Here is a 25,098-nt window from a genome sequence, read left to right as displayed (position 1 = left end):
TCGCAAAGAGTCGGACACGACTGAGTGACTGATCGCTAATGCAACACTGATTAACTAAGTAACACAGTGTTACTTAGAGATCTAAATAAATGTAGAGACACTCCACATCCACAGATTGGAAATGTCAGCACAATAAATATGTCAATTCTCCCCAAACTGAGATATAGGTTTAAAAAAATTCCTATCAAAATCCCAGTAAGTTATTTTGTAAATACAATCAAGATTATTGAATAATTTATATAGATAAACAAGGGAACTAGAATAGAGAAAAACAATTTTGAAAAAGAGTAAGTGGATGGAATCACTCTATCTGATGTCAAGATTTACTGCACAGCCACAATAACAAAAGACCATACTGAGGGTCAGATACTAACAACAGAACAGGGGGCCCAGAGACAGACCCACACCCAAGTGACTTCACAAAAGTATGAAAGCTCTTCAGTGAAGGAAAGCTAGCCTTCTCAACAAACAGTGGTAGAGCAACTGAACGTCCACAAACACACAAACAAAAGAACAAACTGAAATAAAAAGGATCATATATTTAAACGTAAAATATAAAACTATAAAACTTTTCACACACACAAAAAAAACGGGAAAATCTTTAGGGTCAAGGGCTATGCAAAGAGATCTTATACTCGACAGCAAAAACACAATCCATAAAAGGAAAAACTCACCTTCACCAATATTTAAACCTTTTGTTCTGTGACAGATCCTGCTAAGGGTAAGGGGATAAAAAGACAAGCTTCAAACTGGCAGGAAATGTTGGAAATACATACCCAGAAGACCTACTATCTAGAATACACAAAGAAGAAAACAATAAGATAAGAACAAAAGAACACAACTGAAAACGAACAAAAGACACAGAAAGACATCTCACCAAAGAGGATATACAGATGATAAACACACGGAGAGGAGTTCAAGACCTTGAGGCATTAAGGAAATCCGAATTCAAACCACAATGAGATATCATTGTATGCATAATTAAAGTATGGCTAAAATGAAAAACAGTGACTACATCAAATGTTGGCAGCAATGAAGAGCAATTGGAACTCTTCATACATTGATGGCAGAAACGCAAAATGGTCAGCCGTCTAAGAAACAAGTAGGCAATTCCTTATAAAACCAAATATGCAACTACCTCGTGACCCAGCAACGGCAGTCTGGGCACTTATTCCAGAGAAATAAAGACTTGTGATCACACATATGCTCTACACAGTAATGTTTACAGCAGCTCTATTCATAATATCCGAAACTAGAAACAACGCAGACGTCCTTTAGTGGACGAATGGTTAAACAAATTGTGGTTCATCCATACCGTGGAATACGACTCAGCAACAAAAAGGAACAAATTACTGATGTACACAACAAAGTGAAGAAATATACAAAGACGTAGGCTTAAGTGAAGAAGCCAATTCCCTATTACATAACTCAATAGATGCAACATTCTTGAAATAACAAAGTAACATAACTGAAAACCAGTGGTTGCCAGGGATTAAGGAGGATGTAGGGCCTTGAGGGAAGTGGGCTTGGCTATAAAAGGGAAACATTTCCTTAGGAACAGCAATGTTCCATACCTTGACTGTATCAGTATTAATATCCTGGTTGCAAGACTGAACTGCAGTTTCACCACTCAGGGAAACTGGGAAAAGGTACACAAGATGTCTCTGTGTGATTTCTTACAACTGTGTGGAAATCCAAACTTACCTCAAAATAAAAAGCTTAACTTCAAAAAAGGCAAAATAAAGACATTTTGGACCAAAAATAAAAAACAAAGCAAAAATTAGCAAAAATAGTTAAGAGAATTCCTCCAGGCATAAGAAAATTCCAGATGGTACCTGGATCTACACAGAGGAATTAAAAACAGCGGAAATGGTAAGAGTAAGAAAATATAAAAGATTTGTAAAGAAACCTCAACAAACCTCTTAAAACTTTCAACTTTTATTTAAAGCAAAATAACACAACATACTATGTGGTAACAAGATAAGCAAAAATAAAATGTATGACCACAGTAGCACAAATGCCTAGGGAGAGCTCACAAAAGTACACTGTCATACAGTCCTTACAAAACATGAGGAATGGAATTGTATTTTAAAGGAAGCTGCGATAAGTTAAAGATATATGTTAAACCCTAAAGCAACCACTATAAAGAGAAAACAAAGTTGAGAAGATACGCCAATAAAGCAGAGGAAATATCATATAATCACTCATTCCAAAGAAGGCAGAAACAGATGAAAAAGGGAGCAAAGAATACAGGACAAACAGAAGACAAATAGCAAGATGGGAAATAAAAAACCCAATCATATCAATACTCTCATTAAATATAAATGATTTACACTCTAAAATAAAAGGTAGAGACTGTAAGACTGGATTAAAAAATAAGAACTATAGGCTATTTATAAGAATTTTATTCCATGTATTTTATTTCAATGTATCTCTCTCAAAATTTGACAGAACAAGTAGACAGAAAAGCAGTAAGGACATAAAAGACTATCAACTAACAACATTATCAACTAACTAAACATAATCAGCATTTACAGAAACTCCAACCAGTGCAGAATACACATCCTTATTAAGTACACATGGAATATTTAACAAACTAAACCACATTCTAGTGCGTAAAACAAGTCTCAAGTTTCAAAGGATTCAAACAATAAAAATATCTTCTCTGACCACAATGGAATTAAATTAGTAATCAGTAGCAGGACAATTTCTGAAAAATCCCCAAACATCTGGCAACTGAATGACATGCCTCTAAGCAATCACATGGGTAACCAATCAGGTAACTGTATTAAAAAATAATAATAATAAATACAAAATTAAGGAGCTCGCAAACTTGTAGGATACGAGATCAATAAACAAGAGTCAGTTGCATTTCTACGTTCTAGCAATAAACAATCAAAACTGGAAGGTCAAAATATATATTATCATTTATAATAGTTTTCAAAAATATGAAATACTTGGCAATAAATCGGATTTTAAGATGTGCACACTATACTTGTATACTGAAAGCTACGCAGCAGTGTAAGAAAAGCCAAAGGGAACCTGAATAAACAGAGATGCGCACCGTGCTTGTGGGTCAGAAGACAACACTGTTCAGATGCTGCACATCTCAAACTGATGTACAGATTCAACACAATCCCAGGCAAACTCTCGGGAGGCTTTTTTGTAGAAATTGACAAACCGATTTCAAAGTTAATTTGGAAATGCAAAAGACCAAGAATGGCCAAAACAGCTTTGAAAAAGGAGAGCAAAGTTGGAAAAGTTACCTAGTTTCGAAACTTTTAAATACACAGTAACCAGACACTGCTGTTCTCAGGCTGTGGGGCAACTTAGCCCGAGGGCCCTCGAGCTGTGTTCGGCAACGAGAAGCCACCTCATGAGAAGCACCCGCACCCCAAGAGACAGCAGTCACCACTCGCTGCAAAGAGAGAAAGCTGGTGCAGCAATGAAGACCCAGTGCAGTCAAAAATGCAAATAATAAATAAAAGAAAGAATCTGTTTAAAAGACACTGTGTTATGGAGTCAAGACAGAAGTGGATCAGTATAACAAAACAGGTCAGAAACAGATCCATATGGATACAATCAATCGATTTTTGACAAAGGTACAAAAATAATTCAGTGGAGAAAGGACCATCTTTTGAAAAAACAGCGTTGGAACAATTGGATATCCATATTGAAAAACATGAACTCTACACCACAGACAAAAATTAACTCAGAATGGATCACTGACCTAAACATAAAAACTAAAAGCACAAGACTGCTAAAAAAAAAAAAAAAAATAGAGGAAATCTTTGCGACCTTTGGTTAGGCAAAGATTTCTTACATACAACACTGAGCACACAACCAACAAAAAAAGAAAAATGCTGAAGTAAATAAAACATGTTATTTGAAAGACAGTGTGAAGAGACTATTTTCTCCAGTTTGAGAAATAGCATTTGCAAATCATGTACTGGATAAAGGACTTCTATCCAGAATATATAAAGAACTCTCAAAATTCAACAAGAAGAGAATTACCCAATTTTAAATCAGGCCAAAGACAGGAGCAAACACTTGGGCAAGGCAAACACACAGCTGCTGAAGAACCATATAGAGGGATGTTCAACACCATTATTCACTACAGAAATGCAAATTCAAACCACGGTAAGAGACTATCACACTACACACCTGTTAAGAGTTGCTAAGATCAGAAAGACTGACCACACCAAGGATCAGGGAAGATGTTGCGCAAATGAAACTTATTCACTGCTGCTGCTAAGTTGCTTCAGTCGTGTCCAACTCTGTGGGACCCCATAGACGGCAGCCCACCAGGCTCCCCGGTCCCTGGGATTCTCCAGGCAAGAACACTGAAGTGGGTTGCCATTTCCTTCTCCAATGCATGAAAGTGAAAAGTGAAAGGGAAGTCGCTCAGTTTTGTCTGACTCTTTGCGACCCCATGGACTGCAGCCCACCAGGCTCCTCCATCCATGGGATTTTTCAGGCAAGAGTGCTGGAGTGGGGTGCCATTGCCTTCTCCGCATTCACTGCTAGTGGGAATGTAAAATCTCATAATCCACTTCCCAGTTTGTAAGTATCTTAAAGTCAAGCGTACCCATATTATGGGACCAAACCATTCCTCTCCTAGATGCTTACTCGCAAGAAATGAACACACGTCCTTATGAAAACCTCCCAGCAGCTTCACTTGTGATGGCCCCGCAAGGGAAATAACCCAAAGGTCCGTCAACAGGTGAATGGAGAAACAAACTGGGGTCCATTAATCCATACAATGGAATACTACTCAGCAATAAAAAGTGACTACCAATACAAGCAGCAACACAGGATGATACTGAAATAACTGCTGAGTGAAAAAAGCCAGGCGTTATAAACAAAAATACTGTGCAATCCCCCATATATGACATTCTAGGAAATACAAACTCATCTGCAGTAAAACAGAAAGCCCATCAGTGGCTGCATGGCCTGGAAGGGATGCGGGGCAGGAAGGGCTGGAAGGACTGATTTCAAAGCCACACTGAGACTTTCAGGGGCGATGAAAGAGTTCATTATTGTGGCAGTCGCTTCATGGGCGCCCACAAACGTCAAGATGCATCGGACTGTGTATTTTAAGTATATGCAGTTTATTGTTCATTGATAACGAGGGAAAACTACCGATGGCCTGTAAAGGACGGGCACCTGACTCTGGAACCCCAGGCAGCTGCATCTTTGTCTCCATCCCTCTCTCTCGAGGTCCAGGTGCCAGTGCGGGACTCTCATTCACACCCCCGTTTTATTAAGTGCAAAAATGATCAGAAAGCTGTCTGTGTTATGTCAATTATTATATATTAACATAATGATCAACTATGGACTGGGAAAAGGAAAAAATGAGGGCAAAGAGACCTTCGTTCTGTAATCTGAACCCCATGGAGAGCAAACACCTCTTGGTGGTCGACAGTCTCAGTGATTTTCCTTTGGTTACTTTAAAATTTTCTGTACTTTCCAAATTCTTTACACAGCCATTATTTTGCTCTTTGCGGGGGAAAAAGTTTTAGAAGAATGCGTCTAAATTCTCCATCAAGTAAAGGACTATTCGGGAATTTCCTCGTGGTTCAGCTGTTAGGACTCAGCACTTTCACTCCCGAGAGCCCGGGTTCAATCCCTGGTGGGAGAACTAAGATCCCACAAGCCACACACACAAAAAAGTAAAGAACTACTCAGAAAGAAATTAAGGGCTTTTTTTTTTTCACCCCAATAATGAAGGCCTGGCACCTGAATATTCACATACACATTAATGTAGACCAAAGAACAGGGAGTTTTATTTATAAAAGATGAAGGGCGTTTATAATACTACATGTACAAGTTCAAAACCTCAACAAAAACGGATACATTCTAAATTCTGAATTGCACTAGTTGACCACTGAGTTGACTCTCCCCCAGTTAAAGTAAAACATGCTCTTTGAAAGACATAACATGCTTTTAAAGACGTTACATGTTTTAACGAATTTTCTGCCCTCTAGGTTGGAAACTGAGCTCACACACCAAAGGGAAAGTCCTGCACAAATTTCCAGGGATTAGGAGCTATGACCAGAGGCTCCTCTTATGCCTGCTGCTAAGTCGCTTCAGTCGTGTCTGACTCTGTGCGACCCCACAGACGGCAGCCCACCAGGCTCCCCCGTCCCTGGGATTCTCCAGGCAAGAACACTGGAGTGGGTTGCCATTTCCTTCTCCAATGCATGAAAGTGAAAAGTGAAAGGGAAGTTGCTCAGTCGTTTCCGACCCTCAGCGACCCCATGGACTGCAGCCCACCAGACTCCTCCATCCATGGCATTTTCCAGGCAAGAGTACTGGAGTGGAGTGCCATTGCCTTCTCCGGCCTCTTATGCCTAAAGCCTGTAAATGAATCAAGCCTTCGACACAGGATGGACGCCAGGAGAGGCAGGACTCAACTCTTCTTGTCCCAAGCTGTTGGCAGTAGATATTTATGGCACGATTTTTAGCAAGTGTAGAAAGTCAGCAGTGTATTCAGAAACGCCAAATGCCGAAAAAAAAACACGTTTCTTTTTAAATAATTCCACAGACTAAATTACACGCAAAATGTTTTTCATGCAACCCGAATGCAAACCTTTGAGTCTTCCTCTGTGGTTTCTAAAAGAAACCAACTTAGTGATGACCAAATTCTTGACTTAATTCTTCACTTTCATTTCAGAGAAAAAAATGCAAGTAGGTTAGCATACCGCATCACCACACGCGTAGCGTGACACAGGACACTTACATGTCTTGGAGTGCTCGTGTGATAGCATGTAGTTGGCGAGAGGCGGCGTGTAAGTTAGACACTGCAGTGCTGCGTTTGCAAAACAGGTATTGCCCAAGTTCTGGAGCCCAGCTCCTACTCTGTGAGTCTGCTGCCACTTAAGACAGATCTTCTCAGATGGGAAGAGAACTTTTTGTGGAGGAGCAATGCCATCACCTAGGGCTAGAAAAATAAACATTTAAAACGGAAGCTTTGTACATTTCTCAAGCTAAATAAATAACAACAAGTCACACCTGAATCTGACCAAGATTCTTATGACCAGCTAACCAGAAACGCAGGGGAGAAAGGGACATTTTAAAAGAAAGCCCAGAATGCGGGAAATTCTAAACGATTGGGTTTTTCTGATAAATAAATTTCAAGGACAACAGTGTGTGCGTGGGAGGCGGGACAGTATTTAACACATTTTAAAAAACGTAAAAAAAGACTTTCACCAAATGCAAAGGGTAGACCTTGTTTGGAAGTTGGTTTCAATGACCAACCATTAAAAACCATTCTATGACGACCGGGGACATCTTAATATTGACTGGACTTTTCACAGGAAAACATTCTAATTTTCAGAAAAGAATGATTTAGATAAACACATTAAAATATTTACAGATGAAATAGAAATTCTTAGATTTGCTTTAAACGGTTGGGAAGTGAGGAGAGGAGTTAAGTGGGTGGAGGTATGAGTGGCCAGGAGTCGATAAACAACGCTGACTGAAGGGTGCCTGAGAGTTCATTACAGTTATCCTCTTTTATGTCTACTTAAATCAACACCACCACAGCACCAAGGGCAGGGAAGGCGACGCGGTGACACCTGCGGCGGGCGCGGACCGCCCGGCCCGCCAGTGCCGCCGCCCTCCCGTCTCAACGAGTCCTCACTCGCTGACGGTCAGTCTCGATTCTAGAGGCTGGTAGTGACATCATCCCAGCTTTACCAGAAAGGAAGTGGGATTTCAGGCACCAGGATAACATACTCGTAAAGATACTATACACAAACAATTTTAAAAAATACTTTTAAGGCTCAAATGGCGAATTGACAACTATGCTAATAAAACTCAGATGCAGCTCAAACACAACTTATTTAGGAGAGGCCAAAATCATCCACAGCCAGAGCGCTCCTTCAGAAGTCTGCCGGTTCCTCAGTGCCACCAAAGACCAAGACGCACGCTAGATGGTTCTCGGCCTGCAGCAGCGATACTGAGCATTTCAAGCACGCAAAAAGGCAGGCTTCAGCTTCGGGAAGAAGGGAGAGCCAAATTAGGAACAGAGACATGAGCCTTGAAAACGTGTGGCAAGGGCCCCCAAAAAGGGCTGGGTGGGGCGACACCAAGTCAGTCCTGAGGGAGAGAGGGGCCCAGCAAGGCGAGAGGAGGCTGGGTCTGCGAGAAGATGTACTGTGGCAGAGTCCTGCTTATAAAGGTCTCTAAACCTCTCTGGACAACAGTCAGGAAAACTGTTCTGTGAGACAAAGTCCCCACCAAACACCTTCAGCAAATCGCACCCCCCAGCCCACATCACAGCATCACATGTACCAAGAGGACTCAAACAATCCGAGGGCCAAGCCATCCTCCGTGAACAATGTCCTGAATGGGAATCAATCTTTTCTTACAACTTCAAAGCTATCAAATCCCCAAGTTTTAGGAGCGCCAGCTAAAGTGTCCACATCTTACTTATCTGGATGAGTTTTAACACATGTAACCACATTTATATGGTTTGATACATAATGTAATATTTACGTGATCTGCTCTCTTTCAAAGAGCTTTATGACTACAGATGACTTTAACTGGGAAAAAAAACAAAGAAAAAATTGAAAATAATGTTGGGCAGAGCACACTTGTCAAAAGTCAACTGTTTTTAAATTTTTAAGAGGCAGACATTTACTTAGGGCACGGTAGTTAATTGACAAGTTAACAAAACGCTTGTCCATCTCGATTCTCACCAGAATAAAGTTTATCCTTCAAAAAATTAGGATAATTAAAGAAATTAATAGTAACTAAAAATAATCTTACCCTGTTATGATACGTATGTTAATCATGAAGCAGAAGCAGAGGAAAATGAAGCCCGTCAAATAACGTAACTCTGCTGGCCACTCAGGTGGCAATAATTTATCTTGCAAAATAAGCCCCTCTCTGAAACTACCAACTTATGGACAGTATTTATACAGGAGTTTCCTGTAGTGATTCCGTCTTTTAAAAAGTAATACCTTGATCCTTTTGTGGTGATGGTTTTGATTTTTCAGGTACAGATGAACTTGAATAAACTACAGCACCAGGTACTGGTCCTAAAGAAAGTGTGTGATTTGAAACATCATTTAACGAAGACACAGCACCCCAGCTGGCAGAACCTGCATCCATGTCTCCAGGTGAGACAGCCTCAGAACTGCCAGGCTGGTTCTGATAGGTTGATGGGTCTGAAGATTCAGAAGCTTTGTCAACTATGGTCATTGTTCAACTCTGTAAAACACAAAAAGCATACATTTGCTTCATAAGGTCAAGAAAAGTAATCTACTTATTCTACCATTAAATCTTTGAAAATAATTAAAAGCAGTTCGGCTAACTTTCCAATCAATCACTCCAATATAAAAGCAACAGTATCTTTTTAGCTCTGTAGTAATTTTCTTGGGGTATTTACCACTGTGCTAATCTGCACATGCCAACAATTTTTCATCATAACATCATCAGTGAAGTATTTGATTAGATCGTGTCATTCTATTTCATGCCCTCTGAAAATCTAATATTTTGATTTACAATCAAGTACCTCAATTTCCAATTCTCTACATTCACGAAGTATCTTTTTCTCTCTTTTGCTTAAACCTAGAATGTGAAATGCACTAATACTTTTGGCTCAATTTTCAATTCATATATAATTCCTCAGGGAAAAGGCTCAACTAGCTGAAAAGAAAACCTAACTTTAAGCTTCAAGTTCAAAATGACATTGTTTGAACTATATTACTTTTTTAAAAAATATAAGAAAAAAAATACAGGAAGTCTCACTTTTGAAACATATTTTCTGAAGAGGCTCATTTATTTGGTATACATGACTTTTTAAAATGAAGCCCATTAAGGCATTTCTGACATCAAACGGGAAAACAAACATGTTATAAAAGTACTTCACTATAATTTTCTCTCTGAACCCTACTAAAATCTTAGGACCACCGTTAATTGAGCACTTTACCTGCTGGGCATTGTGTTAGTCACTAACTTAATATTTGTAAGGACCTACGAGAGACTGGACAGAATCCACCGGGCCTACGAAATGGGGCAACCCTAACCCAAACTAGTCACCTCTGGGCACAGGCACCAGGCTCCACATTCCTGGCTGGGCTTCCTTCGGGCTCCACCAAGGCCCAGAGCACAGCCCTCCAGGAATGCCCCAAGACTGCCCAGCGGCGGCCAACCCAAGCAGGCCACTGCCTTGCAGGTGACCCTCCAGGTGAGCCTCGCCCCCTCACAGCTCCCCGACCCCTGCACCCGCTCTGCCAGCCCCGGAAGCCTCCCCAGGAAGCCTCCCCAGGCACGTGTGGCCCTCTCCTAGCTGCTGGCTCCCGCTCTGCACGGGCTGGTCTTCCCCCAGGTCTCTCCCACCCTGCCACCTCCAGCCAGTGAACACTCCCTCGCTCCCTTTGGAAGGCATTTCCTCCGGGACACTTGCCTGGACAGCCCCCTCCCCTAAGACTCGCTGAGAACCCCTCCTGGAAGCTCCCCAGCACGGAGGGGGGGGGACCCCTGCTGGTTTCTGGGGGAGCCTGCCCTGCTCCTCTCCCTCATGTTCCTGTTTGTACACCCTGACCTGGCACAGGGAAAGCTCTCCCCACACGTGCTGAACAGACGAATGAGCGGTGAAGAGAGAATGGAACCAGTGTCTGCTCTTAGCACCGGGCTGCAGGGGACTGATTAGTATCTCATTTAATCCTTAAGGACTCTGACGTAGAATTAAAACTTGTTTCAAAAAATATTCAAAACGGTGAAATAAATCCCATGCATATGACACTTTAACAAATGTTATGATGCACTGTCTACTCACAAAAAGGGTTTTTTTAAGCTTTGATTTTGTTGTGATTTTACATGAAAGCAAGATTATCACCTCTCTAAAAAGTACAACCTTAAAGAAAAAATTTGGGGATCTTCCGTAGAAATAGAAAAGATGTTAATTAGATCTTAACAAAAAGAAAAACTGAATTGAAGTGTTAAGTCAATATAAGTAAAATACAGTACAGGATCCTTACTCAGGAAGAAAGCCGGAGCAACATTATCCAAATAAAAATTACACTTTCCTCATTTGACAGTCAAAAGAAACTACAAAACAAGAAGCAAGACTAAGAAAACAAGAGAGGAAGGAGTAGAGCAGGAAGAAAAGGAAGAAGCAAATTAACCTAGGCTTATTTACAATAATGTTAAATAGCAAAAACCTTGATTTTCTGGGGTGAACATCCCTTTCAGGACAATCATTCACTAATGACCTAATAAAACCATTTTACTTGCTGCAGTTGCCTTTTTCTTGGGTGGGGGGAACAACTCTTAAAAAAAAAAAAAAGGTAAAACATACAACTCAGTCATTGACAACCAAATAGCATTATAACTTGGGAAAACCCAAACCATCCATTCTCCTTCATTATATGTATTCAGCCAATGAATTCTTACCCTGAAACCATCAGGCATTAAACTGAATTCCATCTGCTACGGAGAAACCTTTCTGGAAGCCAAACTATGCTGTGTAGGATTCAGATATTATGTGTTTTTACTCTCAGTAAAGCTTTTAAACATTACTACTATAATCTCAGGACTTTTAAGCAACTACTTCAATGAACAGTTTAAACTTCTCTCAACATCTTCTGATGACAGATAAAAAAAATTACAAAAGCATGTTTGAAAAAAATTGGGTAACAAGAATCAAGGTTGGATGGTGTGTGGAGGAATGAGACAAGGTGACTTCACAAGTGTTTCCTTTGAGTGTAACTCGCTCTAAGTACAATGTTTTACTCGAAAGTCTTAAAATGCTGTCCCTCCTATGGTATGTCTTCTCCCTTGTGGTGACTAGAGGATAGAATATATGTTACTTTTTCATTTTTAGAAAAATAAGCATCTCTCTAAACATTATGGCTCTCCTCATACATTGTGGTAATAATATCAACACATGCAAAAAGAAACTGTTACATTCTGCTTTTAATATATTGACAATGTAATCCACCTTCTAGCTGTATTTCCATTTTCAAACATATACTTTAAAAAGACAACCTGTATTTTAATAACTTGTAAATAAACACATCGACTATCTTTAAACTTCTATAAACTAAACTCTGTAGACTTAATTCAATGACACAGAAAAGAAAGTGAAACTGGCTCTAAATACAAACAAGTGAGACAGATGATTCATTATCACCAATCCATTCTGAATGAATAAATACAGTCAAAAGAGGAGAATGGTGTTTCAAATATACAAGTTAAGATTTGAGACTCCACTAACACGTGGAAGAAGCTAAAACAGTGGGGCTCACTTTGAAAAACAGGTGCTAACTAAAGAGTTTCTCAACCAGTTTTCCTGTTATTTGAGTGTTATTTAACCAACCAACGTGCTTTTCCCATCAACAAGTCAGCCCTCCTTATAGGCCTCCCGGAAAATAAAAGAGCTATTCACCAAAAACGATCTCGAGTGCATTCATCATAAAGCGAGGTTAAAGTACTAAGACCGTAAAAACTTCGGGTTCCGCCAAATCTTCTCAAACATCTGACTGCCCTCTCCCGCCACCCCCTCTCCAGGTAAGCTGGCTCTTCCTGCCCCGAAGATAAAAGACTAGGACCCCGGCACACGCGCTTTTGGGGAGTGAAGGGGACCGCGACGCCGGGCCGGCCCCCTCCTCTCCCCGAGAGTGGGTGCCTGCTCCGCCCGGCGGCCGGCGTGCGCAACTCGGGACGCCCGGCGGGGACCCGGCCAGGTGGCCGGCCCCGCGAGGGCGGAGCGGACCGGCGCTGGCGCGGCGGGCCGACCCGGTGGGAAAGTTTGTCTCTCTGAGGGGCCACGGAGGCGAGCCCGGAGCTCCGGGGGGCGCTCGGGGCGGAGGGAGGGGGGCGGGAGGTGGCAGCCACGCGGGGTGGGGGGGGCTCCGCGGCCGGCGCCCGGCACACGCCCACCCGGGACAGACCGGTGCCGGCCCGGCCACCCCGGACCCGGCCCACGGCCTGAGGGGGCGGGCTGGGCCGGGCGGGGGCGCCGGGAGGGCAGTGTCCATGGCAACCGGGGGGCAGCCCGGCCTCCCCCGCGCAGCCCGGCTCCCGCGGCGCCGCGGCCGCCGCCCCCCTCCCCGGCGGGCCTGGCCCCGGCCGGCCGGCGGCGGCGGCGCTGCCACCCGCGCGGCGGGGTCCCGGGAGGCCCGGCCCGCTGCGGAGCGGGGCCGGCGGGCGAGGGGCCGCGCCAGCCCCCCGGCGGGCCGCGCCGGCTGAGAGGCGGCCCGGCCGGCGGCGGCCGGGGCGAGCCGGGCGATCCGCGGGCCCCACGCCGGCCGGCGGCGGGCGGGGAGGAGGCGGGAGCTTACCTGACCCGGCTCGGCGCTCGCTCCATCCCCCTCGGCCGCCGCCGCCGCCGCCGCCGCCGCCGCACACAGCCCAGCCGCCCGGCGGGGGACAATGACGTGCCTCCATCCGGGCACCGCCGCCGCCGCCTCCGGGTCAGCGCCGCGCCCGCAGCGCCCCGCCGGGCCGCCAGGGGGCGCGCCAAGGCCGCGCCCCGCACGCGCCGCCGCCGCCGCCACCCAGGGGCCGTCGCACAAGAGGCGCGGCGCGCAGCTAACGGGCCGGGCGGGCGTGGGAGGGGCCGTCGCCCAAAGCGCCGCGGGCGCGGGCTGGCGCGCGCGTCACTGGAGCGCCGGGGCGGCCGCGGGAGCGACGCGCTGATTGGCGGCGCCGGGCTGCGCGCGCGGTGCGGGTGCGCTGAGGTCCTTCCCCAGCGGCCGCAGGGCGGGAGGTGAGGCCCGAGAGCGCCCCCCGCCTCAGCCCGGCGTGTGCCCTGTCTGGCCCGCGCCGGGGGGACGCGACCACGCGGGGACACCTGGGTTCCCCCCACCCTAAAACGGCAGGGCTCCGGGAGAGATTCTCCTCAGCCTAGCGACCCGGCATTTAAGGACGCGGGAGCCAGCGGGGGACCTTCGGACTTCTCCAGCCGTGTTCCTGCAAGCGGAGAATTTTCCACCCGGGCTCCAGAAGAGGCAGACCCCCAACCACCACCCCGGCCCGACCCATCCCGCCACGGGATCATCTCAGCTCCGAGCCGAGCGCCTTCTGTGGGGGCAGCTAGACCGGCTCTTGTTCCCGAGGGCCAGATCCAGCCGCTTATTGGATGTCTCCACCGCGAGGCCGAGCAGAGGACAGAATTGATTGTGGCATCTGCCTTCCACCACCACCAGCCTGCTCCTCCCCGTGTGGTTCCCTGCTTTGATGAGCAGACGCGGCCCTCTACTGCACTAACTTGAGTGCTTCCTCTGTCTCTCTCCTTCTCCCGACCCTACTACACCAAGTCACTTCCACCTGAACCTACCCAGGGGGACTCTCGTCCCTTCCTAGCCTGGCGGCTCGCTTCCTTCCAGTCACCCTGCTGTCCACTTTCAACCTTCACACTTGTGGCCCGGATCCTCTTTTTAAAAAAACACAGGTCAGATGTCGCTCCCTTCCTAAGAGCCTTTAGCTACTTTTTTGACCCACAGAAAAGTCTGCTCTTCCTGGCACGGAAGGCCTCCAGTTCCCTTTGCTCTTAGGGCCCAGCCGAAACTGCCTACAAACATCCCGCTCCATGCCTCTTCTTCCATTAGCGCCCCTCCCCCACCCCCGCCCTTCAGAATCTTACTGCTCCCCCTATATCTAAGTAGCTCTAATTTTACTGTTAAGAAAGAAGTCACTCAAGTGATCAGCTGTGCATTTGGAATCAGAACACTGAAGTTTGAGGAAACAAGAAAGGAAAAAGTGAATTTCAAGCCTCCAAAATTCAGGACCCACTTTGGGGATTAAAGATCTTTCTGGTGGCTCAGACGGTAAAGAATCCGCCTGCAATACCAGAGACCCGGGTTCGATCCCTGTTTGGGAAGATCCCCTGGAGAAAGAAATGGCAACCCACTCCAGTATTCTTGCGTGGAAAATCCCATGGACGGAGGAGCCTGCCGGGCTACAGTCGAATGGGTTGCAAAGAGCCGGACAGGATTGAGCAACTTTACTTGGGGATTAACACCACAATTTACTTCCTGATGAAGAATGCTTATGAAATTTCACCTGCATGGTCCTGGCAACACTATTAAGAGATTTGTAAGAACAGACCAGCCATAGGGATGGAGCCAGTAATTTGCTTGCCTTTTCCAGATGACTTTCAGGTGATTAAATACAGAAGGAAAAGGAATTAAGGAGTCAAGTGCCTGTCACCTGAGCTTTGTGATTATTTCAAAATGCTTTCTTTGGAAGCCACATGAGAAGTCTGGCTTCTGATTTCATCTTCCATTTCACATCCTATTAACAAACTGCCCCTGCCACCAGCCTCTTAATATAGTAGAATTGTTGTTCAGTCGTTCGGTCATGTCTGACTTTTTGTGACCCCATGGACTGCAGCATGCTAGGCTTCCCTGTCCTTCACTATCTCCAGGAGTTTGCTCAAACTCATGTCCATTGAGTCAGTGATGCCATCCAACCATCTCATCCTCTCTCGCCCCAGGGATTTTTTTTTTTTTTTTAATCCCTTGGCATTCTCTAGAACAGAATTTTTTTGAGATGCGGGGTTGTCCCATGGCCTTCTCCTACCTCCTCCTTCCTCTATGCCTTGAAAACAAACAGAGAGGCCCTACTCCTCTAAAGAACTTCAGGGCCACTTACTGTAGCAAACCTATGATGTAAGTGCAGAGGTTGACAAAGGATGTTAGGAAGCCCCTGCCTTCAAACAGCCAGGTCTTTGGCTTTTGCCACAGAAACTCATTTTCCTCCAGACCAGAGTTCAACCCAAAGTGAATGCTGCTGGAAGGAAATTTCACTCTGCCTCTGTTCTTACAAGCTGTGGGACCTACACAAATTACTTAGCTAGTTTCTTGACCAATGCTGTCTTTACGCCAGAGGTAAACTGACACCAGGGGCTTCCGAGGTTGCTCAGTGGTTAAAAACTCTGCCTGCCAGTGCAGGAGACCTGAGTTCCATCCCTGCATCGGGAAGATCCCCTGGAGTAGGAAATGGCAGCCCACTCCAGTATTCTTGCCTGGAGAATCCCATGGACAGAGGAGCCTGGTGGGCTACAGTCCATGGGGTCGCAAAGAGCTGGACACGACTGAGCGCACGCACAGAAAGTGACACCAAGTGCTCCGCCTCCCAGTCCAGGTGATCACGTGATCAAAGAGCAAAAAGTGTCTCAAAGGAATAAATTAGGTTTTCCAAGGGCCTCTAGATACCGAAGGAGCCTGTGGTGGGTGCTGTTATTGCCCGACCACTCCCAGCTGCTCTGTGTGTTGGCCGCTAAGAACGCAGAGTTACCCAGTTCTGACAGCTGTTCTTGGCTGATGCGGGGCTGTCTCGTGGGCAAGTTAAGCCCACATACCTCCCCCTTTTAGCCTAGGCCAGTGGCTCACTTGATGTAGGGTTCAGAAAGACCTTGCCTCAAACAGTGACCAACCTTAGGATACAGTTGACATTCCAGAGCTAATGAAATCAGAAGCAAGCTCATCTCCCTGAGACTGCATCCTTACTTAACTCCTTTTCCTGACCGTCCTTCCTCCATTCCCTTTCTCCCCAAACACTCCCCCTCCATGAAATGCAGGCACTGCAATTGTCTCAAGCCCTGCTTCTCGGTGGCTCAGCTTAAAAGAGTTGGTACCCGGTGTGGTCCTAAGAAGCAGAGTCTAAGGATAGGATTTCAGGTGCTTACTAGGATGCTGACAGCTGTGTGATGACCATTATCTTGGGGGAGGTGGATGGGAGAGTGGTAGATGGGGGTGCATTGGCTTATTCAATCTCTCTGGTGTTTGAGGACGTGGGGGAAATTTTTTAAAACAGAAATTAAGTGGCTACTGATGCTTGAAAGAGGCAAAACAACTGCCTCTAGGCACTCTCTTAACCAATATACAGCAAAGCCAGAAGGATCTGCTTAGCAGCCTGTTAAGCAGCAGTCACCTGCAGTCAGAGGGCAGAGAGTTCTGAGAACCAGGCTCAGGCTCACAGAAAAGGAGCTAAAACTTTGGGACTTCCCTGGTGGTCCAGTGGTTGAGTATCCGCCTGCCAGAACAGGGCACGTGGGTTTGATCCCTGGCCCGGAAGACTCCATGTGCTGCGGGGCAACTAAGCCGGTGTTTCCACAGCTACTGAGGCCCGTGCTCTAGAGCCTGTGCTCGGCAACAAGAGAAGCCACCACGGTGAGAAGCCGGAGCACCGCAACCAGAAAGTAGCCCCTGCTCGCCACAACTAGAGAAAGCCTTCACACAGCAACGAAGACCCAGCACAGCCATAAATACATTAAAAATAATTTTTTTAAAAAGGAGCTGAACTTTAGAAATGGTCAACTTCTTAGTCATGGTTACTCGCCAACACCACAGTCAGGGCTCTGATAAGGAAGAGGTGGGACCCTGAGACTAAGGATGAAAACCTAAGTGGTAGAACCTCAGACTCATCTGAAGCTCTGGGGCCTGTAGAAGAGGCCCGCTCCCATCCCACCCCCACGACCTGAAGACCACGCAGAAGCCTCGAAGGAGGCAGGTACCCCACAGGACCATGCGCTCTCCAGGATCTGCCCCAAAGCCTCACCTGGCTGCTAGACCGATCACTAAGATTGGACCTCACTGGGACTTCCCTGATCCAGTGGTTAAGACAGACTTCCAGTGCCGAGGACTCACGTTCGATCCCACATGCCTCGGGCCAGCTAAGCCCATGAGCCACAACTATAAGACCCAACACAGCCAAAAATAAATATTAAGAAATTTTTGTAAAAAAGAAAGCATACTATCCTAAACAATGATTAAACGTGGTTTTGGAAGTCTGCCCCTCCCCACCATCAAAGCAAGATATTTGTATTCGAGTGGAGACAACCTTATTCTCATTAGCATGTTATACTTCTCTTTGGGTATAAAAGAAAATATATAAGACCTGTTGAAGAGTTTTCAGAAAAGTGACTGATTTATATGACTATTTAAAAAGTCAATTGCAAAAAAAATAAAGTCAATTGCATGTGCATTTTCTTAATGCCATTGAACTATACACTTGAAAATGGTTAAAATGATAAATCTTATATATATTTTACCACAATAAAAAAGTCAAATCTATATATGCGTGTGTGCGTGCTAAGTGGCTTCAGTCATGTCTGACTCTGTGCATCAAATGGACTGCAGCCCACCAGGCTCCTCTGACCATGGGATTCTCTAGGCAAGAATACTGGAGTGGGTTGCCATGCCCTCCTCCAGGGGATCCTCCTGACCCAGGGATCAAACCTGCATCTCTTCTGTCTCCTGCATTGGCAGGCAGATTCTTTATCACCATTGCCACCTGGGGAGCCTGAAATCTATATATAGCAATATCCAAATTAGAAAAATAGAAAAAAATACTCTCAAGAGCTAAACAAAATACTAAAGAATAAATAATAAGCTTGAAAAACATGCAAGACCCAAAGGAAGACTATCTAAATGAAGAGACACACTTTAGTTTGTAAAGATTCTAATAGGGCTTCCCTGGGGGCTCAGTGGGAAAGAATCTGCGTACCAATGCAAGAGATTCCAGTTCAACCCTTGGGTTGGAGGATCTCTTGCAGAAAGAAATGGCAACCCACTCCAATATTCTTTCCAGGGAAATCCCATGGGCAGAAGAGCCTGGTGGGCTACAGTCCAGTGGGGTCGCAAAAGAGTTGGACACAACTTAGCAACTACACAAGCAAACAACTGATCCCAAAGAGATTTTTCTCCAGAACTTAATAAAATGCCTATAATATAAAGAGTAAAATAAATTTACAAATGCAGTGCCTTCTGAAAGGACTCCCGTGGCACTTACTATAATGTTCTGAATGTTCATCTGGGCAATAAAGCCATTGGTTCACACATTCAACCCTTAGCTGTGTCTAGCTCCTTTTTCCTGAGACAGTTGACACTTGCATTCATTCAGCAAATATCCACCTAGGTAACCAAAGATATGGGTACTATTTTGGAAGTCAGGGAAAGAGAAATGATGAGTTAGTCCAAACTGTCCCTGCCTTCAGTAGCTTTCAGGATGTTTATATAAAACAGCTAAGCAATTAAGGACAATTGTCCAGAAGAGAAGAGTGGGAGAAAATAACACAACTGGAAAGGCATGGGTAAATGGGAGGGGAGTTCAGAGTGGGCTTCCCTGACAGCTCAGTTGGTAAAGAATCTACCTGCAATGCAGGAGACCCCGGTTTGATTCCTGGGTTGGGAAGATCCCCTGGAGAAGGGATAGGCTACCCACTCCAGTATTCTGACCTAGAGAATTCCATGAACTGTATAGTCCATGGGGTCGCAAAGAGTCGGACACGACTGAGCAACTTTCAGTTTTCCTGCAGAAAGTACAGAGAGATTGAATCTTGAAGGCTGAGTGGCAATAAGCAAGGTGACTTGAAGACTTGGACACAGAGACTCAAAGACAGAGATGGTAAAGAAAATCAAGCCAGGAAAGGAAGATTGAATGTGTAATTCACCTTGATATGCATTTGAAAGAAACAATTCACAGCTTTAGTAGAAAAATACCTCAACGTGGAGCTGAACAAAGTGAAGGATGCCAAAGGAAGAGGCTACCACCAGGCTCAGCATTTTTCTGACTTGAAGCATGATAATTAGGGAGCCTCCCTGGTGGTCCAGCGGCCAAGACTCTGTGCTCCCAATATAGACGGGTGGGGTTCGATCCCTGGTCAGGGAACTAGTTCCTGAATGCCGCAAGGAAGAGTTCATACGCTCCGACTAATCATCCTGCATGCCCCAACGAAGACCTGGAGCAGCCAAGATAAATAATAAATACTTTTTTTTTTTTTTTTAAGAAGAATGACAGTCAACTCTGACAGACTCAAGTCTCAGGGGAGTTTACAAATGATCATACTAGTAACTGTTTTAAGTAATTTTATTTATTTTTGGCTGTGTTGGGTCTCTGTTGCTGCGTGGGCTTTTCTCTGATCTGGGAAGATCACACTTGCCTCGGAGCAACTAATCCGGTGCGCATCACAACTATTGAGCCTGTGATCTAGAGCCCGGGGAGCCCTCCAGCCCACGCTCAGCAACAAGAGAAACCACTGCAATTAGAGACCCATGCACTGCAACTAGAGGTGGCCTGGCCCCTCTGCACTGGGAACTTGGAGTCTTGGTCTCTGGACCATCACTAAGCATGTGTTTCGTTGTTGAAAACCTTTGACTGTCTTCTGGAGCTTTGATAAAGGTGATTCTTACAGTTTTTTTTGGCAGGATCTTCAGTGTGAGAGTCGGCCCCTTGAGGTTCATAGGCTACCATTTTTGCTGATGTCACTCTTAAGAGTTTCTTTTTTTAATGCCAATTTTGTTTGGGCATAATATAGAAGTGATGTTACATGTGGAAAACACAGGAAACACGATCATAGGAGCAGAGGAGGGAGTTCTTCAGAGAGTTCACCAGTCTCTTTGTTCTTCTAGTATTTCATTTCCCCCACTTCTCTTTGAAAAATGGTGCAAACTATACATCAAGGTGACTTTGTCATCCATACAGATGGTGAAGTTGGGAGCAATAATTCTGACTGAGGAGTAGGATGGCTGAAACAGAGTCGGGACTACACCCTTCCATGAACATAAAGTGAAGTCGCTCGGTCGTGTCCGACTCTTAGCGACCCCATGGACTGCAGCCTACCAGGCTCCTCTGTCCATGGGATTTTCTAGGCAAAAGTACTGGAGTGGGGTGCCATCGCCTTCTCCGATGGACATAAAGGAATGACACAAAAGTCAGAAGATGAAGACAGAGAAATGGACAGTGATGTGATAACCTCAGGTTTCAAATGAGGGAGCAGAAATAAGTTGTGAAAACATGTTTACTATGAAATAAGGGTGCAGCTGGCTGGTCAACAAAGATATTTAACAATATCTTACGTTTGAAGAAAACCATAATGTGTATTATTACCATAATGATTCATATGGTTCTTGGTTTTTTTTTTTTTTGGACCAATGTAAAACAAAAACAAGAATAAAAATAAGATGAGAGAGAGAGTCAATACAATCAATGGAAACCCAATTAGAGTATAAAAGTTTGGCTGATTAAAAAAAGATAGGTATGTAAAGTCAGTTGGTCTCTAAGTCTTAACAGTAACAACTTAGAAATGCTTGAAGCAGTGACTTTCATCACAGTAGATGAAACAAAATAGCAAATAATAAAAAATAACTTTAGTGCTTATGTGAAGAACATGATCAAACATAACTGAGTGATATTTGCTGAATGCAGAGTTATAACACAATATTGAATAGGTATCATGTATCTCAAATTAGATTGCAACTGTGATGAAATTGATTCCAAGGGGATTCTTTATGGAATGTAATAAATTGCTTACAGGGCAAATGTATAAATCCTTTTAATTAAGTTACAAGCATAATGTCATGCATCCCAAGAGGATTACTTCTGGAAATTAGTAAAAATGATTTAAATGTTCTCCAGGCAACAAACACATTAATTTATGAGTATAGTTATTTACATGGACCACTTTCCCCTCCAAACAGTTCACACTTTCATTCATTCATCAATTTTCCATTGAGTATCCACTGAGCATCAAAGGGTGTACATCATACGGAGAAAAATGACCAAGAGACACATAAACAGTGCTTGTGTTAATGGGGTTTTCACTGTGCTTTTATGAGGAGGGGACTTGGAGGAAGAAAGAGAAATTGGCTTCAAAAATGCAACATCTAGAATGAAGGTATGCTAAACGCTATGGGAGATGGAGGCATTTCCCAGATGCTGCTAGTGGTAGAGAACTGCCTGCCAATGCAGGAGATATAAGAGACCTGGGTTCGATCCCTGAGTTGGGAAGATCCCCTGGAGGAGGGCATGGCAACCCACTCCAGTATTCTTGCCTGGAGAATCCTACGGACAGAGGAGCCTGGCTGGCTACAGATCATAGGGCTGCAAAGAGTTGGACATGACTGAAGTGACTTAGCACCCATGGGAGATGGATGTAGCACACGTCGGAGACGGATGAAGTGCTATGAAGTGCAGAGTGGGAGGCACTAACCTAGTAAGATGAAGAGAAAGCTGTGACGGGAGTGTTTTAGGTTAAAGTGTGTTCCCCGGACACACACAGTAGATACATTTGTTAGGGGAAACACATACACAGTAGATACATTTGTTACCGGAAGCACACTGATTGAAACCGCCCACCCTGGCCAGGCACCATAGTAACCATTTGCCATGAGTTGTTTTAGACAGCTGGTCCTGGTAAGGAACAGGGGACTAATAAGCCTCCACCAACCACAAGAGTTTGGGAAAGGTCAAAAGGAGGCACCACCTGTCCGACCACCTCCCAGAATCCTTCTGTCTGGCATCCATCTTGGCTGAACAAGGCGTGCACCACCAGGAAGGACTCTGAGTCAGAAGGATTGGCCAAGGACAACCCAGAAACTAATCCCATCACCATAAAACTCGAGACTGCAAGCCATGTGGCAGAGCTGTTCTCCTGGGTTCCCTTACCCTCCTGCTCTCCACCCGGGTGCCCTTTCCCAATAAAATCTCTTGCTTTGTCAGCACATGTGTCTCCTCGGACAATTCATTTCCGAGTGTTAGACAAGAGCCCAGTTTCAGGCCCTCAAAGGGGTCCCCCTTCCTGCAACACATTCATGTCATCACTCCCACCACCTGAGAATATGACCTTATTTCAAGATAGGGTCTCTGTAAAGGTAATCTAGTTAATGTGAGGTCCTTGAATTGACTGTAATCCAGGAACAGGCATCCTTATAAAATGGGGCAGTGTGGGGACTCCCTTGGCGGTCCCAGTGGTTAAGACTCCACGCTTCCAATGCAGGGGGAGCAGGTTCAGTCCCTGGTCAGGCAGTTAAGACCCCAGATGTGAAAGTGAAAATCTCTCAGCCGTGTCCAACTCTTTGTAACCCGACAGACTATACAGTCCTGGAATTCTCCAGGCCAGAATACTGGAGTGGGTCACTATTCCCTTCTCCAGGGTATCTTTCCAAACCAGGGATTGAACCCAGGTCTCCCATATTGCAGGCGGATTCTTTACCAGCTTACGTTATTATGGACATCTCTTGGTTTTTCCCTGTGGTCCATGGCCTTGGACGTTCAGCCTCCTGAACTATGAGAAAATCCATCTGTGGCACTTTGTCATGGTGGGGCTCAAACAAACTAACAAAGGGCGTGAGGTCCCGTGACATGTATAAATGCAACGAGTCAACATTTCGTTACAGACCTGAGGGATAGTAACTGGAAGGCGGGTGAAGTGGGGGTTGGGGCGGGGGAGCATTCTGGGCAGAAGCAACCAGATCTGCATTGATGGATCACGTGCTCTTATTTTCTGTATTTCACGATGCTGATGCTTTGACATCTTAAAAAGCTTGCTGGCCAGGAGAGACTGTCCCAGAGCTAGCCAACTCATAGAGATAGCAGAGTTCAATTAACCCATGCAAACCAACCCGTCCCAAGCTTCAAGACCTCACCTCTTCCTTATCTCACCCTCACACAGGAGTCAATATTTCCTGTCCCCTAAATCACCCCAGGGCCAGCTACCAGGCAACTTGAGATAGTGAAGTCACTCAGTCTGACTCTTTGCAACTCCATGGAATGTAGCCCACCATGCTCCTCTGTCCATGGGATTTTCCAGGCAAGAGTACTGGAGTGGGTTGCCATTTCTTTCTCCAGGGGATCTTCCCAAACCAGGGATCGAACCCCGGGTCTCTCGCATTGCAAGCAGATGCTTTACCATCTGAGCCACCAGGGAAAACTTGAGATACCCCTATGGTAAAGCCTTCCAGATTATTCCAACAAGCCAGTCCTAAGCTGCTCACTCTGCTGTATCTTGCTTCTCCCATTAAAACCCCAATCAAAAAAAAAAAAAAAAAAAAACCCAACCCAATCAAGGTTGGGCTCAGGCTTTCCCCTCACTCCTATCTTGTGCCCCTTAACCAAAACCCAATGCTTTCCTTGCCCCTGCGTGCCATGCGGTGACCCTGCTCTGGGACCTGTGCGTATCATCAACTTTCTTCCAAATCTTGTTCTCGTTTCCTTCTGTGGCTGCACCAACTTTACCATATGTACCCAACATTTATATTCTTAGGACACTGCAGGCTTGAAGGAGAGGAGCAAGGGGAAGAAATGGGGAGAAAGGAGGAAGAATGTCCAACTCACCTCATTGAGTGCTGAAGACACAAATTATATACTTTCAGAAGAAATCTTCCTGTTAGGGAGTCTAATGGTCAAAGGCTAAAGAACCGACACTCCCACCAGGATCAGAGTGTCTGACCTGAGTGATGTCCGTCAGTGCTGGGAGGAAGATCAGTGTCCTAGGAGCAAAGAGGAAGGATGAGCATTAAGCAAAGGTATTTTTTAAAGTTGTTTTCTTTTTTTTTGATGTGGATCATTTTTAAAGTCATTATTAAATTTGTTACAATATTGTTGCTGTTTTTTTATGTTTTGGTTTTTTGGCCTTGAGGCATGTGGGATCTCAGCTCCCCAACCAAGGATCAACCCCATACCCCTGCATTGAAAGGTGAAGTCTTAACCACTGGATCACTGGGGAGGTCCCTGAGCCTTTGCTGGTAGCATTAATACTGGCTACCAGCTAATAGCTGAGAGGTCCCTATGCCCCCAGGAACCTCTTCTAAATGGTTTAAAAATATTAACTCATTTACTATTTACAATAAGACTATGAAGTAGGTACAATTACTATTTCCATTTTATAGATTAGAAGTTAAGTATGTCGCTTGTGATCTCACAGTTAGTGTCAGAACATACATTCCCCAGCATTAAGCTGTATATACATGGATTTACTGCGAGACCAGAAAAGGCTAGGGACATGGGATTTCCTAGGCAGATGGGCTAGCGTGTGCAAAAGCAGCAGTAAAAGAGACGGAGGGAGATCTCAGTGTGTAGATTGTCTTAAAGCACTGCTGGAGAAAATTCACAAGTCTTTCTGAAAAATATCCCAGCTTAGTACAATAAAGGAGGATTAAGGAAGTTTTGCTACCACCAGAGTGCTTTCTCTGATCCTGGTGTTGTCAGTGTCTGTGGCAGAATGAAGTCTCTTAGAAGAGTTGCTTCTAGGGCAATAAGGTAATACATACATCAGAGATAATAAAATAATAATACTACTTGTTATCATGGTATTATATGCCCAGCGCATCTTCTGTATGTCTGAATTATATGTTAACTCTT

The 25,098-nt window shown here is 45.0% G+C and overlaps 1 protein-coding gene across 4 annotated transcripts in view; it reads right to left on the bottom strand.

Moving 5' to 3' along the window:
- Nucleotides 1–25,098, bottom strand: part of USP42 (ubiquitin specific peptidase 42) — a 55,869-nt gene that overhangs the window by 28,824 nt on the left and 1,947 nt on the right. For 2 of the 4 annotated variants that reach the window (XM_061402191.1, XM_061402190.1), the window contains exons 2-4: nt 24,073–24,227; nt 8,970–9,219; nt 6,743–6,943 (exon numbers count right to left, since the gene is read on the bottom strand). In XM_061402191.1, coding sequence (XP_061258175.1) covers nt 6,743–6,943; nt 8,970–9,210 — 442 coding nt within the window. In that variant the 5' untranslated portion in view covers nt 9,211–9,219; nt 24,073–24,227. Of the gene's footprint in view, nt 1–6,742; nt 6,944–8,969; nt 9,220–12,400; nt 12,489–13,295; nt 13,489–24,072; nt 24,228–25,098 lie in introns of those variants that run through there. The other 2 variants (XM_061402189.1, XM_061402192.1) reach the window with 2 other exon arrangements.

Source organism: Bos javanicus, chromosome 25 (genome assembly GCF_032452875.1).
Source record: "Bos javanicus breed banteng chromosome 25, ARS-OSU_banteng_1.0, whole genome shotgun sequence".
Classification (NCBI taxonomy): domain Eukaryota; kingdom Metazoa; phylum Chordata; class Mammalia; order Artiodactyla; family Bovidae; genus Bos; species Bos javanicus.
Note: the sequence above shows the minus strand (reverse complement) of the source record. Positions and strands in the feature narration are given on the sequence as shown.